Source organism: Lissotriton helveticus, chromosome 5_1 (assembly GCF_964261635.1).
Source record: "Lissotriton helveticus chromosome 5_1, aLisHel1.1, whole genome shotgun sequence".
NCBI lineage: Eukaryota > Metazoa > Chordata > Amphibia > Caudata > Salamandridae > Lissotriton > Lissotriton helveticus.
The window spans coordinates 1,012,247,776-1,012,264,970 of NC_136065.1; the positions used below are offsets into that span (position 1 = coordinate 1,012,247,776).

General features: G+C 45.4%; 1 protein-coding gene across 1 annotated transcript in view; it reads left to right on the forward strand.

Moving 5' to 3' along the window:
- ADAM12 (ADAM metallopeptidase domain 12) overlaps positions 1-17,195 on the forward strand; it is a 1,594,455-nt gene that overhangs the window by 1,301,672 nt on the left and 275,588 nt on the right. Inside the window, exons 13-14 of the mRNA XM_078640467.1 lie at positions 4,707-4,815; positions 4,902-5,100. Of these exons, the coding sequence (XP_078496593.1) occupies positions 4,707-4,815; positions 4,902-5,100 (308 nt within the window). The remainder of the gene's footprint in view (positions 1-4,706; positions 4,816-4,901; positions 5,101-17,195) is intronic.

Here is a 17,195-nt window from a genome sequence, read left to right on the forward strand (position 1 = left end):
CTCTCACCCTCACACCCTCACCCTCACAACCCCACACCCTCCCCCTTACACACTCTCACATCCCCTCACCCTCACATCCCCATACCCTCGCACTCCTCACCCACCCCTCACCCTCACACACCCTCACCCTCACACACCCTCACTCACACTCTCACCTTCACACACCCTCTCACCCTCACACACCATCTCACCCTCACACCCCCTCACACCCCCTCACACCCACTCACATCCCCTCACATCCCCTCACCCTCACTCTCCCTCACACCCTCACCCCCCTCACCCTCACATACCCCTCACTAACCCTCTCACCAATGCTCACCCACCCTCTCACCCTCACAGAACCTTTCACCCTCACACCCTCTCATCCTCACACACCCTCTCACCCACCCTCACCCTCACACCCCCTTACCCTCACATCCTCACCCTCACACACCCCCTCACCCTCACCCCCCCTCACCCCCCCTCACCTCCGCACATACCCTCACACCCCCAAACCCCCTCACTCTCACACCCTCACAACCCCTCTCTCACACCCCCTCACCCTAACACCCCCTCACACTTACCCTCACACCCCCTCACCCACCCTCACCCTCACTCACCCTCTCACCCTCACACACCCTCTCACCCTCTCTCACACACCCTCTCACCCTCACCCCCTCACCCTGACACCCCCACCCCCTCACCCACCCTCTCACCCTCACACACCCTCTCACCCTCACACCCCCTCACCCTCACACCCCCTCACCCTCACAACCCCTCACCCTCACACCCCCTCACACCCTCACCCACACACACCCTCTCACCCTCACATACCCTCACCCTCACACACCCTCACCCCCATAACCCTCACACACCCTCACCCTCACCCCATCACCCTCACCCTCCCTCACCCTCATACCCCCTCACCCTCACACCCTCTCACCCTCACACCCTCACCCTCTCACCCCCTCCCCTCACAACCCCACACCCTCACCCTCACACTCCCTCACCCTCACACACACCCTCACCCTCACACACCCTCACCCTCACACACCCCTCACACACCCTCACCCTCACACACCCTCACCCCCCCTCACCCTCACACACCCTCACCCTCACCCCCCTCACCCTCACCCTCCCTCACCCTCTCACCCTCTCACCCTCACACCCTCACCTTCTCACCCCCTCACCCTCACAACCCCACACCCTCACCCTCACAACCCCACACCCTCCCCTCACACACCCTCACACCCCCTCACCCTCACACCCCCTCACCTCCGCACCCCTCACCCTCACACACCCCCTCACCCTCACACCCCCTCACCCTCACAAACCCCATCACCCTCACACACCCCATCACCCTCACACACCCTCACACCCCCTCACCCTCACCCCCTCACACACCCTCTGTGGTACTGAAAATTCTGGACTCGTGTAATAAACTTTGTCGTAGCATGACGATTTTGGTATCAAAAGACCGAAAATGGCTAGTACACTATGTACAAGCATTTTCGTCATATTCCAGTAACGATTTCACCTCGAAATCGTCATTCACCCTCACCCCCCTCAACCTCACATACCCCCACCCTCACCCTCACACACCCTCACTCACCCTCATCCACCCTCACTCACCCTCACACACCCTCACTCACCCTCACACACCCTCACTCACCCTCACACACCCTCACCCCCCTCACCCCCCTCACAGCCCCTCACCCCCTCACACCCCCTCACCCTCACACCCCCTCACCCTCACACACCCTCACACACCCTCACCCTCACACCCCCTCACCCCCCCACCCTCACCCACCCTCACACACCCTCACACACCCTCACACACACTCACACACCCTCACTCACCCTCACACCCCCTCACCCCACTCACCCTCACACCCCCTCACACCCCCTCACACCCTCACACAGCCTCACTCACCCTCACACAACCTCACACCCCCTCACCCTCACAACCCTGACCCTCATACCCCCTCACCCTCACACCCACACCCTCACCCCCACACACGCTCACCCTCAGACACCCTCACTCACCCTCACACACACTCACACACCTTCACCAGCTTAGCATAACAAAACATAGCATAGCATAACAAAACACATCATAGCATAACAAAAAAAGCATAGGATAGCAAAACATAGCAAAGCATAACAAAACAAAGCATAGGATAGCAAAACAAAACATAGCATAACAAAACAAAACATAGCATAGCAAAACACAAAAAAGCATAGCATAGCATAACAAAACACAAAAAATCATAGCATAGCATAACAAAACATAGCATAACAAAACAAAGCATAGCATAACATAACAAAGCATAGCAAAACAAAACATAGCATAGTATAACAAAACATAGCATAGCATAAAAAACACAACAAAACATAGCATAGCATAACAAAACATAGCATAACAAAACAAAGCATAGCATAACATAACAAAGCATAGCAAAACAAAACAAAGCATAGCATAACAAAACATAGCATAAAAACATAGCAAAACACAACAAAACAGCATAGCATAACAAAACACAACAAAACATAGCATAGCATAACAAAACAAAGCTTAGCATAGCATAACAAACCATAGCATAGCATAACAAAACAACAAAACATAGCATAGCATAACAAAACACAACAAAACATAGCATAGCATAACAAAACAAAGCATAGGATAGCAAAACTAAACATAGCATAGCATAACAAAACAAAGCATAGGATAGCAAGACAAATCATAGCATAGCATAACAAAACATAGCATAACATAACAAAACGTAGGTTAACAAAACACAGCAACACATAGCATAACAAAACATAGCAAAACACAACAAAACATAGCATAGCTTAACAAAACATAGCATAGCAAAACAAAACATATAATAGCATAACAAAACATAGCATAGCAAAACAAAGCATAGCATAATAAAACACAACAAAACATAGCATAGCATAACAAAACATAGCATAGCATAACAAAGCATAGCATTGCAAAACATAGCATAGCAGAACAAAATATAGCATAGCAGAACAAAACACAGCATAGCATAGCATAGCATAACAATTCAAAGCATAGGATAGCAAAACATAGCATAGCATAACAAAAAAAAACATAGGATAGCAAAACAAAACATAGCATAGCATACAGCATCACTCCGCACCACCACAGCATCACTCAGGGGCACCACAACATCACTATGCGCTACCACAGCATCACTCGTTCGCCATCACAACATCACTCAGCGCCACCACAGCATCAATCTGTGCAACCATTCAACAACACCTGGTTCAAATATGTTCTCACAACGTTTCAAGCTTTATTACAAATGTAACAAAAAGATGTTAATATTTAACTTCTGTTCTTGGATTTTCGTCACAATAAAATACATTGAACATAATCTTCATAAAAGTTATTTACAAAACTTTAAGCTATTGCCATTATAAATTACAATAACTTTTATGTAAGTATTAATTATTGAAAAAAAATTAAGCCATTGTTATTTGTATTATCAATACATGTAAGTCACGTAAATACAACACATATTGCATTACAAATGCTATGGGTGTCACATTTGTGAAAGTTATAACTATTGGCATTGTAAATGACAAAGCTATTAATTTAGCTATTTTCAAAAACAAAACATAAATAAAAAATGTGTCATTTACAATACCAATAGCTCAAACTTTCCTAATGCAAGACCTATTGCATTGCAAATGCTTGTTTTTCCTTGTTTGCTTGTGGTTCTCTCTGTTGCTTCCATGTCCTCAATAAAAATTATGTGGTAAAATGACGTGAAGAAAGGCTTTTCCAAAATCCACAACCAAATAACTCATCTAGGGGCATATGTATCAAGCCCTTTTCATGTTTACAAACGGGCCGATTATCAGAAACAGCCCGTTTGGGAACAGAAAAAGGCCTTTTGGGATGTATCATCCCAAAAAGGCATTGCAAATTAGAGAATTGCAAAATATGCGATTCTCTATTTTGCGATTGCATTTAAGGAATGTCAAATTACCACCAACTTCAAGCTGGTGGTGATTTGAGATTTCTTTGACAAATGCACTTTTTTGCATTTTTCTAAAACTGCCATGTGGCGCACATACATATTTCAGGGGTGCAACAGGGTGTTGTTTTGACACCCTGGCATCCTTGAAACTGCATTCTCAATGTGCGATTCTCTAATTGCGAATCGCAAATTGAGAATGTCTTCCCATACAGTCCTATGGGCCTCTTAGCCTGAATTCCTTATTTGCGAATCGCAAATAAGGAATATGTAGGATTCGCAAAATGTTTAGCAAATCCTACATAAATTGCATTTTGCGGTTCTCTAATTGCGATTTGCTAAAAATCGCAATTTGAGAATCGCAAAACTCGTTTTTGATACGTATGTCCCTTGGTTCCAAGTCCAGGCTGACTTGCCATTGTACTTTATCTGCAGATGCTCCATAAAGCCATAAACGAGCTTTAGAAAAAAAAACGGAATATTTTATTACTGAATAGAGCCAAGGAAGATCAATAATTGTTGAAAAGACAATTTTAGTCTGTAAAAGCAGCATGCAGAGAAAGCAAACATATTTCACAGGGACTTTTTCTACAGGCAGAAGCAATTGTACACTAATCTAGTTTTACTTCCAACTGCGACACCATTAGAATTAATGAATTTTTTTTTTTAAAAAAACAACTAGCATCAACAGAAAGTGAGTGTCTGCTTCTGTTTCAGGTGCTAAGCCCGCGCCCGGGATCTGCTTCGAAAGGGTAAACTCTGCAGGGGATCCTTATGGCAACTGTGGCAAAAACTCCGCCGGCTCCTTCGCAAAATGTGAAAGCAGGTGGGGCGTCTTCTTTTGCAAAATATATGTTCAACAGTTTGTGGCGCTATTGTCGGTTTCTCAAAAACATTTCTCGTCCCTTTCAGAGATGCTAAATGTGGAAAAATACAGTGCCAAGGAGGAGCAAATCGACCTGTCATCGGCACCAACGCCGTTTCCATAGAAACAAATATCCCCTTGCAGGAAGGAGGGCGGATTCTTTGTCGTGGCACACATGTGTACCTTGGGGATGACATGCCCGACCCCGGGCTCGTCTTGGCTGGCACAAAGTGTGAAGATGGAAAAGTAAGGTTTGGCACCCATGGATAAAAGAGTGGAAAAGGCCTATGTAAACTGCTGTTTTAAATTGTCATTTTATCAACATTTTCCAGTCTCTTGCTTCCCTTTAGCATGTTATCAATTTGTACATGTAGAGCAGCAGTCTGTGTGCACTAATTACTCCAAGCTTCCCTCTGGCACAGACTTCCCAGGGGTGGCTCCTGACCCACTGTAATCTGCCCACGTGGCGTGCACTTGCGCTAATATGCTGTTGCTGCAAAGACCGAAATGAAGATTTAACTCCATGTTTGCCCACACTCTGTGGATTGTGAATGATAAAAAACACTGGCCTGCCTTCTTAGGAAATATCTTATCATATAGCCAATGCATTTAGACAGCACGGAGAATGTAGTTTACGTTGGTAAGAATAATCCAGTTGTGTTTAGTGGTGGTGACGTCAGAGCCCCTCTAAATCTAAACTAAATACGCATCCTGCCAGTTCATTCTCGTGTGGTTGTTAGAGTCCCATCCCTCGAGGGAATTCGACTCTGGTAAGGAGTCCCTGATGATTACTGAATCACTTTATCCCTGGCTGCTGCTAATTGTTCTCATCTCTGCATGTAAGGGACTTAAAATAAACCTTGATCTTTAGAATAATAAAACAGCCACCAGAGTTGTTGATTGAGACCTTGCCTGAAGGTAACCATTGGTTTCCTATGTTATTTGCATGCACATTAAATGGCGGAGTTTTTCGTTTTATCACTGAAAAGGTGATTACACGTTCCTCTCAGTTGTTGGCTGCAAAGTATACGTTGGGTGAAGTTAACTTGCTAAAATGACGATATAGTTTCAACGATAAAACACACGTTCAAAACGGAAAGATCCAACATTATTGGGGGTGAGAGGTTGGGATTTTGTTGGGCGTCAGGGGAAGTGTGAACATGATGAACACATGAAGCAATTCAAATCCAATCCAGCCACAGGTAAAACTTTAAAATATATATTTCTTCCTTAGTTAGTATCTCCACTTTATCATTAATCAAAAAAGTGCTAAAATGCAAGTGCTAGAAAGATTATGGTGCATAGTTAAGCATGACGAGTTTCACTGGATTCACAAACCTAGTCGGATCTATAGACCCACCAGAACAATCCACAGGAACAGTGGCTAACAGGTGTCCTACTGCCCCGCTTTTGCCACTGGGACTGATTGCAGGTGATCCCTGAGATGGATAAAAGGGAGCAGTACTAGAACCTAGTATGGTCAGTGATCTGAAGTCTTTCTCTCCTAAGTTCAAGAGCTTCTTCTCCGCAGATGGATGTGCTGAAGCTGCTACATCTCCTACTGACTTGAGGGAAATCTTGGGATTAAGCCAGCAAACCTACCAATCGTATAAGGAGAGGTCTTATTGCCTTTCTCCCTGAAGTGAAAAGGATATGTAGCTATTCTTCTCCCATACTCTCCCACATGCAGGGAACTTGTGCATGGTTGAGAGGGGCAGCACTGAATAATTGATCATCCGGTTATACCTGGAGCCCCTGGGTCACCATGCAGGAACCATACAGAACCCTATACTACACTTTGTAACATAATCTGACATCATGAGGAAACTAAGAATTATTTACCAACGATAACAGCTCCTGAAGCTGTCACTGAACTACTTTTGTCAGGCCTATCGGTCAACCCTATGTCATTGAGTAAGATGATCCTGTTGTGGCAATTGCTGGTGTTCATTCCTTTGGCGAGATGAGTGCTGTGGTCCCCCACTAGCTAGTAGTTAGGGCATTTTTCTTTTTGATGAGCCTAGCAACATAAACAACTGTATGGCAAGCAGATGCGGAAGAGGTTGTAGTGAACATCTAGTGGTCTAACTCTATTTTTTGTTCGCTTCCCCCACTCTTATTCCCCGGTTATGGTTTGCATCTAGGACAATGTGACTCCCCACATGCAGAATCTGATCCCCTTAGAATGCTGCGCCTAACGGTGGTGTTTGGCACAGAGGGAGTGGAGTGTTTTTGGTGCCTGGTTTGTTTCATGCTCATTATATCTTATTCTATTCTTAAATAATGCTTTTGGTTTCTTTTGATGTTGGGTGGGTTAGTTTCATGTCTTGCCTCGAGGTGGGTTTCTGTTCATCTGTGTTATTGTTACTAGTGGCAACTAGTTGCTATTATCACAGCCCATCTACAATTCTGTGAAGATGACACGAATAATACATTTTCCAGGCCTGGAATATAAAGGGCCTGGTTGGACCAACCAAAACAAACAATGCTAGTATTTTTGAAGTGCACAGGAGCTCATTTTGCTTCTCTCCAGTAGCCGCACCTGACAGGAACAGTCGGGGCCAGATTGGCGAAATGATGGAAACAGGACGCCATCACACAACCCTTCTTCATAGACCTGAGGGGTGCACTTCTGGGAGATGCCAGGGGGACTGTTAGCACTTTTTCTAATGAGCTTCCGACAGACCAGGATCAGTTTTAATCCCCAAAGTATTGGACCTGTAAAACAATTAGATTTGATATGCAATAACAATTCAGAAATTAATATAAAACACACTTGGCTTTACAGTAAAGAATTACACGAGTTTAAAATGACACCATGAAGATTTGTTGAAAGATTTAAAGGCTTACAGAAAACAAAATGATATCACGATGCTCAGAATAAAATGCAAGAAATTAACAATCAGAACCAAATCTAGTTCAGCTCTAAGAAACACATCAAAGTTATAAATCAGAGTACAGACCGACCTGGAGTTGCATCCTAAAAGCCATGGAAGAGTGAGCCCAAGACCCTCAGGAATGGGCTTCTTTTATAATGCAAATACAATGAAAACCACAGATATACAATTATATTAAAATCGCACACATTGAACCAATCAGGTTATTGGAATAATGATGCAGTTTTTGAAATTGCACAGCTCAGATTTGCATAGTGCAGTTCCCATCCCTGCTACCTTTCTGGCACCTCAATAGTTAGTAGAAATATTATTGCATTAGATACATGGATACGTTCTCATGAAAATCCCACTGGGTATCCCAATAGGAACATTTACTTAGGAACATTTACTTTCAATAGAACAATGTGCTACATGACTCTAAATAAAAAAATACATCTTTCCGTACTTGGGAAAGTGGCATTACATTACATCTCTAAACATTCTTTACAAGGTCCCTGGTGCATGAATCCTCTGTGTGCAGTGAGACAGAAATGAAAAGATTACTGTGTGCTGAAAGATGACTGCGAGTAGAGTTGCCATTTTGAATTCAAGGCCTACATTGACTAATGTTAGCATAAATACGTTTTTCTCAATATAATGTTTTCATTTCAACTAACACATTCTCTTTCTTTTACCATGTTAATACTACTTTTCTCTTTGAGAAAATGTCCCTGCAGAGTGATAGAGAGGGACTATATTTCATGATGGCGTGGCAACTTGCCTTTGATATGTATGCATGTACCAAGCGTTTTCTGAGTGGGTCTCTTAAATGAGGTAGCTGAAGAACTACTCGAGGGACACGTTTAGATGGTATTGTTGGGTGGAGATCTTATTTGAGTTGCTGACTACTCGCTTAATAGGTCCTTCCCACCCTTATCCTAAACAGCTGGGAAAAAGACAGCGACAAAACATAAGGACTTGATAACACAATGGGCGCTGTGAGCTGAAATGCAGGACACCCATCCTCATGATTGTAAATACTTGTTCTACTTACCTGTCCATCAGTTACACACAAGACGAATTAAACCTTTGATCAAGCCAGCCTGGTTCACCCAACGGTGAATGGTTAGCACTTACGTTTGACTTTATCCAATCATTATTTTTCTCCTCCTATCCATGCGATGAGGTACGCCGTTTATGTACATATCTTGGTGTCATAAGGTATCTGCACTGCAAGAGTTATTTTCCAAGGGGCTAGACAAGTGCTGTGAGCATAAATTGAGAGGCAAGCAAAGTAGTAGTAGCTTGAGGGGCATGCATCAGAGGTGCAGCATGTTGTAGTAGCTTTTATACGAGACTTCACATGGCTTGTAGAGAATATATATATATTTATACACACACGGACACCCACGCATGCGCGCGCACACACACACACACACACCCACCCACCCTGGAGATGAGGTGTGTGACTGATCAGTTGGGTGACACTTAACTTTTAGCTACCAGGACTGGACACACTACACTAATTGAATGGTTGCAGTGCCTTAATTCCAGCACATACAGTCAGTCAGCACGCTAAGTTACATAGGTATAGGAAAACGTTGGTTATTGGAAGCAGACTCAGGCAGATCTGAACTTACACCACCGAGAGGAAAAGAGGGATCCCTGTCATGCAGGCAAGCTGTGATCTGTGATGTTTGTTGATTACTATTCTACCCTTCACGATCAGCCATCTATCCCCCATGTGGTCCAATTACCTATGTATTATAAGCACACCTCCCAAAGAAGTTCATTGAGAAGAAAAAAAAACAGAAGCCCAGATTAAAAAGGTATCATTTAATGATACATGTCAGGGACGTTTGGTGCCATGGCTACTTGCCTTGTGTAATTTTGCCAACATAAGAGAGAGACTCCAACCAATTATAAGACAGGCAATATTAGTAGTAGTCCTCAAGCTTGACAAAAGGACCCTCTGAAGTATGTATGGTAATGACACTTGCCTATGCTAAATTGTGACTCCCAAAAATTCTGTAAATGACTCCCTAACTGGGTCAAGTTGATATTGACTTCAATGAACAGAGTATTTTTGTCTCTGGAAGCTATACCCTCTTAACCTTAGAGGATTGTTGCACTGAATTAATAAAATACCATCAGATGGCCCAGTCTTCTCGGATGCCGCTTTGGACATGGACTTGGCTTTTGATATGCTAGTATAGGGATACTCTTGGGCAGTGCTTTGAATCGTGAACTTAGGGCTGAAGATACTGAGCTGGTATATCTGCTATATACAGACCTGGTGGCAAGAGTGTGCAAAGGTCAAGTAATGAGTTAAGCATGGCACTACACAAGGTTGTAATCTGTAGTCTCTGCTGTTGGGTTTGGCTATTTAGCCTCTTGTCAGTCATTTCCAGGCCAACAGCACCTATGGAGGTGTGAATTTGGTGGAGAGACAACATATGATCTCTTTATATGTAGATGAAGCGCTGCCTTAAATCATAAAAAACGTAACTGTTGCGAGTAGTGTTGAACTGTGAGGTGCACCATTTATTCCCTAAGTGGGTTCTGGCAACATTCGAGTGGTTAGGACTTTGGTTATACCACAGGATGTTGAGAACTCTTGTTGGTCACTGGCCTTCTGGAAAGACTTCATCCATCAAGTTATGTGACACTGTATTTATTATATCTAATGTCCTTGTGGTTCTAACTCAGAAAACTTTTAAGGATCTCAGCACTTTGCTAGCCAATCTGATTTGGAGGGAAGGCAGCTAACGAGCTGACATAAGCAAACTCAGACACCAGTTAAGTGAGGAGTGTTGGATGTGCCGGTTTTTGTGTTGTATTAAATAGCAGTAAGGCTACTATATGTGGAGAAATTGACAGGAGATGAGTTAACATTTGAGACACAAAAGTTTTAAGCACAAAATCTAAGGCTGATACCCTTGACGAAAGCCTTGTTGAATGGAACCCACTGAGCATGACCAATACCCAGGCGAAAACCAGATTTGAGACACTGCTTGGCTGGGCTCAACTGAGACAGAAAGAATATCAAAGTTTTTCTCAGGCAGGACCTCCCCAACACCTCTTTGAACCATCTGTGGGAGGGTCGAGAACACTTGTTTGACTTCGCCCATGTGGCCAACTGACAAAAACATTGTAACCTTTGATCTTGGTTTCACCATGAAGGCGTGTTGCCAACTGCAGAACCATTAGATCCCTTCTACCAGACAGCACAAGCTGTCTGTTTGCAAAAGAGCTATTGTGAACTTAGAGTTGGCTTACAGTCCACCCATTGGTTGACTTTATTATCATCCTTATTTGCTTGCTTCTTAGTCAATGGCTTGCCTTCCTCTTGTTGTGATTGTCACTCCCCCGGAGTACTTCCACTCTAAAACCCTATTGATTGGTTAACTTGTATCCTTACACTGCTCATATTTAAGGATTTGTTTCCCCATCAAGGACCCCAAGAGAGTACATTTGCTTTCTTGCTACCTCCCTTATGTACTGCTTTCTTCCCTTAACCCCTTGGCTGCGGGGCTGTTTCACCCGCTGTGCTGGGGGGCAGGGGGCGTGCACAGCGCCCCCGTGCTCATGACGAGGGCAGCTCGTCATGAGCCACGGTGCTCGTGTGCTCATGACGAGCTGAGCTCGTCATGACCACACCCGCTTGTGTGGACCGCTCGCACAGCAGGGGAATTATCCCAGCGTATGAACATTCCAACCGTCATGACGAGCTCAGCTCGTCATGAGCACACGAGCACCATGGCTCATGACGAGCTCAGCTCGTCATGAGCATAGGAGGGGTTAAATACCTGACACCCCCACTTTGCTGCTCCCCCCTCCTCTGAGGTTCTCTGTAAAAGCACAGCAACATTAGTAATAAAATTGATAAACCTTTATTCCTCAACACACTTGCCAAAACTGTTCCATCGCCAAATCCCTCTATAGATTTAGCCGATGAACAATTAACCACATGGCTTACAACAGCCAGTGACAAGTTCACTCCCCTTAGGAAGATACATTCTGCCCGCCGCCATGATGCTCAGAAATGGTTTTCCAATTATCTAAAAAATCCAAAAATTGGCCCTGCGACAACTTGAAAGATAAAAGGATCTATCTACACACCAAGAAAGCATATAAAAAGTGCATTATGACAGCCAAATCCGCTTATTTTTCCTCCACAATTCTGACTGCAAACAACAGATCCAAGGACATCTTTTCTATTGTGAACGAACTGTCTAATCCTGAAAGAGTTTCAATTAAACCTACCCCTTCTCAAACATTCTGCAACTCTCTGAACTCTTTCTTTATAGACAAGATTGTTAAAATTAAGGCCAGTATCCCCGCATATCTCACTTCGGAAACAAGCTCCAGCACAATCAAAAACCCCTGCATCTTCACACTATTATCAGTAATCAGACTCTTGCTGATCTCCTATCCAAAGTCAAATCTGGATCACCTAGGGACTGCTGCCCCCCTACCATTTTAAAATACATTTTTACTGCCTTTCCTAGCACGGTTCTAAACCTTCTGAATGAATCATTGTCCCAGGGCATCATTCTCGCAACTTTCAAGGTGGCAACTGTTGTCCCTCTCTTGAAGAAACCTGGCTCAGACCCCCAAATTCTTATGAATTATCGCCCTATTTCCCTCTCCCATACGTAGCTAAGGTTTTAGAAGCCTATGTAACAAGGTGCCTTTCCGGGTTTCTAGAGGAATCTGAATATCTCGATCCTCCCCAGGCTGGCTTTCGCCCAGCACATTCGACTGAGGCAGTGATATTGACAGTGCTGGAAACTCTCCATAGTGATGCCGACAAGGGCTCCCCACAGGCTCTTGTCCTGGTTGATCTCTCTGCTGCCTTTGACACGGTGGACCATGGTCTATTGGTTGACCGTGTGAGAGATGCTGGGATTTATAGACGCGCACTGGGTTGGATTAGGTCCTTCCTGGAAAACTGCTCTCAAGCGGTTCGCACCGATGAGTTTACCACTCACAGGATTAGGATCTCATGCGGAGTCCCACAAGGCTCTTCACTTTCTCCCCTGCCGTTTAGTCTTTACCTCCTTCCCCTTATCCGGGACATGAAGAAACGTCTAGTCTGCATGTTTAACTACGCTGATGATTTCCAACTTATATTTCCCATCAGCAACTCTCCTGACTCGGTCCATGCTTTTCAGACCACAATGCTGTTCATTAGTGAATGGATGAACAGCAATCATCTAAAACTTAACCCGGATAAGACTGAGCTGGTTTTAACAGGAGGCATTCATAAAAATACCTGGGGACCCCACTTTTGGCCCAATGAACTGGGTCAATCTCTCTCCCCTTCACAGTCTGCAGTGCCACCACAACATAGCGAGCTGATTGGAAGTTCCACTTTTCCACCTAAATTGGCAAAAGCACTTTTGCCAAATGCTCCTAGTAGAAGGAAGGAAAATGCCTACAGAAAACCAGCCGCGGTCCATGCAGGTAACACCGATGTGGCTTCATAAGGGGGGATTCCGAGGGATGATGCTGAGGGAAAATTAAATAAATAATTAATTTTTCCTCTACATCGTCCCTCGGAATCTCCCCATAAACAGCACCACGGCCCCACTGCTGTAACAGGCACGGACCGCGGCCGCAGGAAACACAAATCTTTAACAAAACCCTGCTACGGGAATCATGCGGTAAGCAGGGGCTACTGGCCTCAGCCGTGTGGTCTGGGGGTTATTTGCCTCTGTCTCACGGTCCGTTCTACTATGGCTCTGAATAAATGTGCCAATTACATCTGTTTCAGCACTTGACTTTCCGTGGTAGTGGTAAGCAGTCCCAGGCTTCTCGGGGAGGTATTGTGGGGGTGCCTAATCTCAGAACTCAGCAGTTACCCAGCAGCACAATAATTGATAGTCCAACCAAGTGCTTTATTCTCGTAAAGAAAGGTACTTTAATCTACAGACTTAAAACATAATTCTCCACAGACCAGGTCACAGGTCCAAAGGTTAAGGTGTAGTGGTAGGGCCATCAGCAGTCAAAGTTCATGGCAGCACAAGGGTAGCAGATGGAAAGTTTTCGGCTGCATTAGCTGATAACCTTGGGAACAGTAGGAGCAGCATAGTATGCCTCAAGCACAGTTTATTGGTGGCAGCACTGTTGCATTTTCTGTGGCACAGTCATCCTGGGCACAGTTCCTAATTTCAACAGCACAGTCTACTTTAGAATGATCCTTTCATACACATGGAACTGTTAGAATGGAGAGACGATGCCACATGCCTCAGGGGATGCAGATCGCTCTCCAAAGTCTTCCTTCTTCTGGCAGACCCACACATCATTGGGGGGTCAAGCTGCTTCTAGCACACTCTGGACAGTCACACTTCCTGCCCAGTTGGCAAGATTTCAGGTGATGCTCCCCTCACTTCTGCAAAGCTGGCTGTCAGGCGGACACCAGCTCTGGTCGCATAGGTGGACTCTGAGTATTCTGTGGTGCCCTACCTTCCTTGGTCAAAGAGTACTTGGAACTGGAACAATAAGTGAGACAGCGGCTACCACTTTTATACGGTAAAGTAGACAGGAAATGTGGATCCATTGTCTGTACTTTTACAACTGGTTTGCGATGGTTCTTCTTTCAAGTGTCATTTCCAAGCTGTTAGTTCAGATACAGCCCTTGTGCAGAGTGATGCTCCTCACAGCAGTGTAGTCTCCAGCCTGGGGCACCCACAACACAGGCACAAAGAGATGTTTTCTTTCTCCAGTATTGGGGTGTCTTTCATAGATTCACATGCCTGAATCATTCCCCGTCGTCGGAGTGGGAGTCCCACGGTACATAAAAAAGGAATAATATGTCATAATAACATAGAAAAAACTTGGTAATAACCAACCAGGAAGTAAAGTATCCCAAGCTACAGGAGAAAAAACTTCCACACTCATGACTATCCTAGTCATTTTGTGTAGCCCAAACTGCAGCCAATCAGGCGACATCACCCACCAGAAGGTTCTCCTCAGAGGCTCAGGCTCTCAGCTTTTCTACCGCCCGTCGTGTGAAGGGAGTCTCCCTGAGCTCTGCTCAGTACTTCTCTATTTTCCTTCAGGAATCTAGTTTTGAAGATGTCTTCATCTAAGAAATCTTTATTCAGGCCTTGTGATTCTTGTGGTAAGCTCCGGCTTTTTAAAGAAGATCCCCACAAGAAGTGCATCTACTGCCTGTACCCTGACCATCAGGTGAAGGACTGCAAGATATGTAGGACCTTCCCTCAGAAGACCCTCAGGGACAGAGAAGGCCGCCTGCTTTTGTGGCTACAAAAGCTTAAGGATCAAGATGATCCTGTTTCTGAGGTAGGCAGTATTGCCTCTGGGTCTACTACAGCTTCTAGGAAGAGAGCTGCGTAAGAGGTGTTGTCTTCTCCTGGGGCCAAGATTGTAAAGAGGCAACAATCTTCTAAGGGGTCTGAGAGGCCTTCCACTTCTAAGGCTACTCCCCCTACTAAGGCCAAACTTGGACCATCCACACCCCCGAGAAGAACAACCAAAAAATTACCTCAAAAGACGACTTCTGAGAAGACTTTACCTCAGAAACAGACCCTGTCGTCCACGATGCCGTCGTCGACGAAGATCCCCATCGACGCAACATCTACGTCTATGGTAACTTTCACTTCGCCTAAGCCTGAGGTGTTAATGTCGACCGCATCTTCACCGTCGACGATGGTCTATGTCGCTGTCAGGCCTATCTCGTCGACGAAAGAATCTTCGTCTGCCATCATCAGCGCCTCGTCGGCAGCCAAGCTGAAGAAGATTCCGCCGATGATAGCTTCGGCGACGCCACCGTCGACGGTTGCTCCATCACTGTCGACGGACATCCCGTCGTCCACGAGCTCGTCGACGATTCCTACACCGTCGACGAAGACACCGTCGTCGACGAAGACATCGTCGTTGACGAAGACACCGTCGGCAACGAAGACACCGTCGGCGACGAAATCTTCCTCGTCGGCGAAGACAACTCAATCGTGGACGACGACCTCTTCATCGTCTGGAGCCAAGCCCCCGCCGATGGGACCTCCGTTGATGCCGCAACTGTCTACATGTACCACCATGCAGGTTTGGTCACCGTCTACGGCTTTTACGTCCTCACCAAAGTCATCCTTGCTTCAGAGACGCGGTTCTGCCCTAGAACCTTTATCTCCTCTACGCCTGTCACCTCAAACGGTACCCCTACAGGTCCCTGACAAGTTACTGGACTCTGAAGATAGTGAAAAGGATTCTGACATGGATGAAAGGTTTGGGATGGCTACAAGTCCTTCAGAATTGAACATCAAATACCAGGAGGACGATCAAGATGACCAACATTCGCCTGAGCATGCGACATCACCTGTTTCTAATGTCCCCTCAGCTCAGATGCCAGTAACATTGCTAACAAATCTGCAGCACATGCTAAATGATTATTACAGGCGTTTTCCTCCATCTGAGTCAGCGGACTCTGTGCCTCCTACACCTGTGGTGCAAACGCCCATATCTGATTTAAGACCTCCAAGGTCTCCTCCACCTGTAGCATCCCATCAGCCTGAAGAACAACATTCTTCTGATGAAGAAGAGAGAGAAGAAGGGGAAGTCGATGACGGATCCATGATGTCCGAGTGGGACGATTATCAAGTGCAAACACCTTCTCCTTCACCTCCGGTTACCGCTGATTCACCTCCAGTGGACGTGGGAGGATTCCATCTTCTAATGGAAAGAGCTACAAAGCGCTTCCATATTGACATGGAAACTACACAGAAGAAATGCTTCCTCTATGATTTCAAGGACCGGCCAAGGAGGCAGGTTAAGTCTATACCTATTATCGATTTCATCTGGAAAGAGGGAGTTAAAGTTATGTCTACTGCTGCAACTATCCCTCCAGTACCGCAGAGGATAGATAAAAAATATAAGGCTCCTGAAAAGTACCCAGCTTGCCTTATAGGACACCCGAAATTGGATTCGGTGATCATACAGGCTGCACAGAAGCGATCTAGAAAGCCTTCCTCTCCAATCGCAGCCCCACCGGATAGAGACGGCAGGCATCTGGATGCTATTGGAAAGCGTGTATCTACAATGGCAGCAACTACAGTCCGGGCTGCCAACTCATTAGTCATTCTGGGCAGATATGACCGGCAAATGTGGTCTGACGTCTCGCCATATGTTAACATGCTTCCAGAGCCCTCCAAGACAGAAGCTCTGAAAATACTGCAGGAAGGTGAGAGGATCTCGGCTGAGATGATTGACTCTGCAGTTGATGTGGCTTCAACTGGATTCAGGCACTTAGCAGGAGCTGCTGCCTTGCGCAGGCAAGGCTGGCTAAGAGCGACTTCGTTCCGTCAGGAAGTTCAAGCTAATGTGTTAGACATGCCTTACGACGGGGAGTTTTTGTTTGGCCCGCAAGTAGAGGAGGCCTTGCAGACAATCACAAAGGACACGGAGACAGCTAGATCCCTGGGCACCTTACAATTTCGAAAGCCG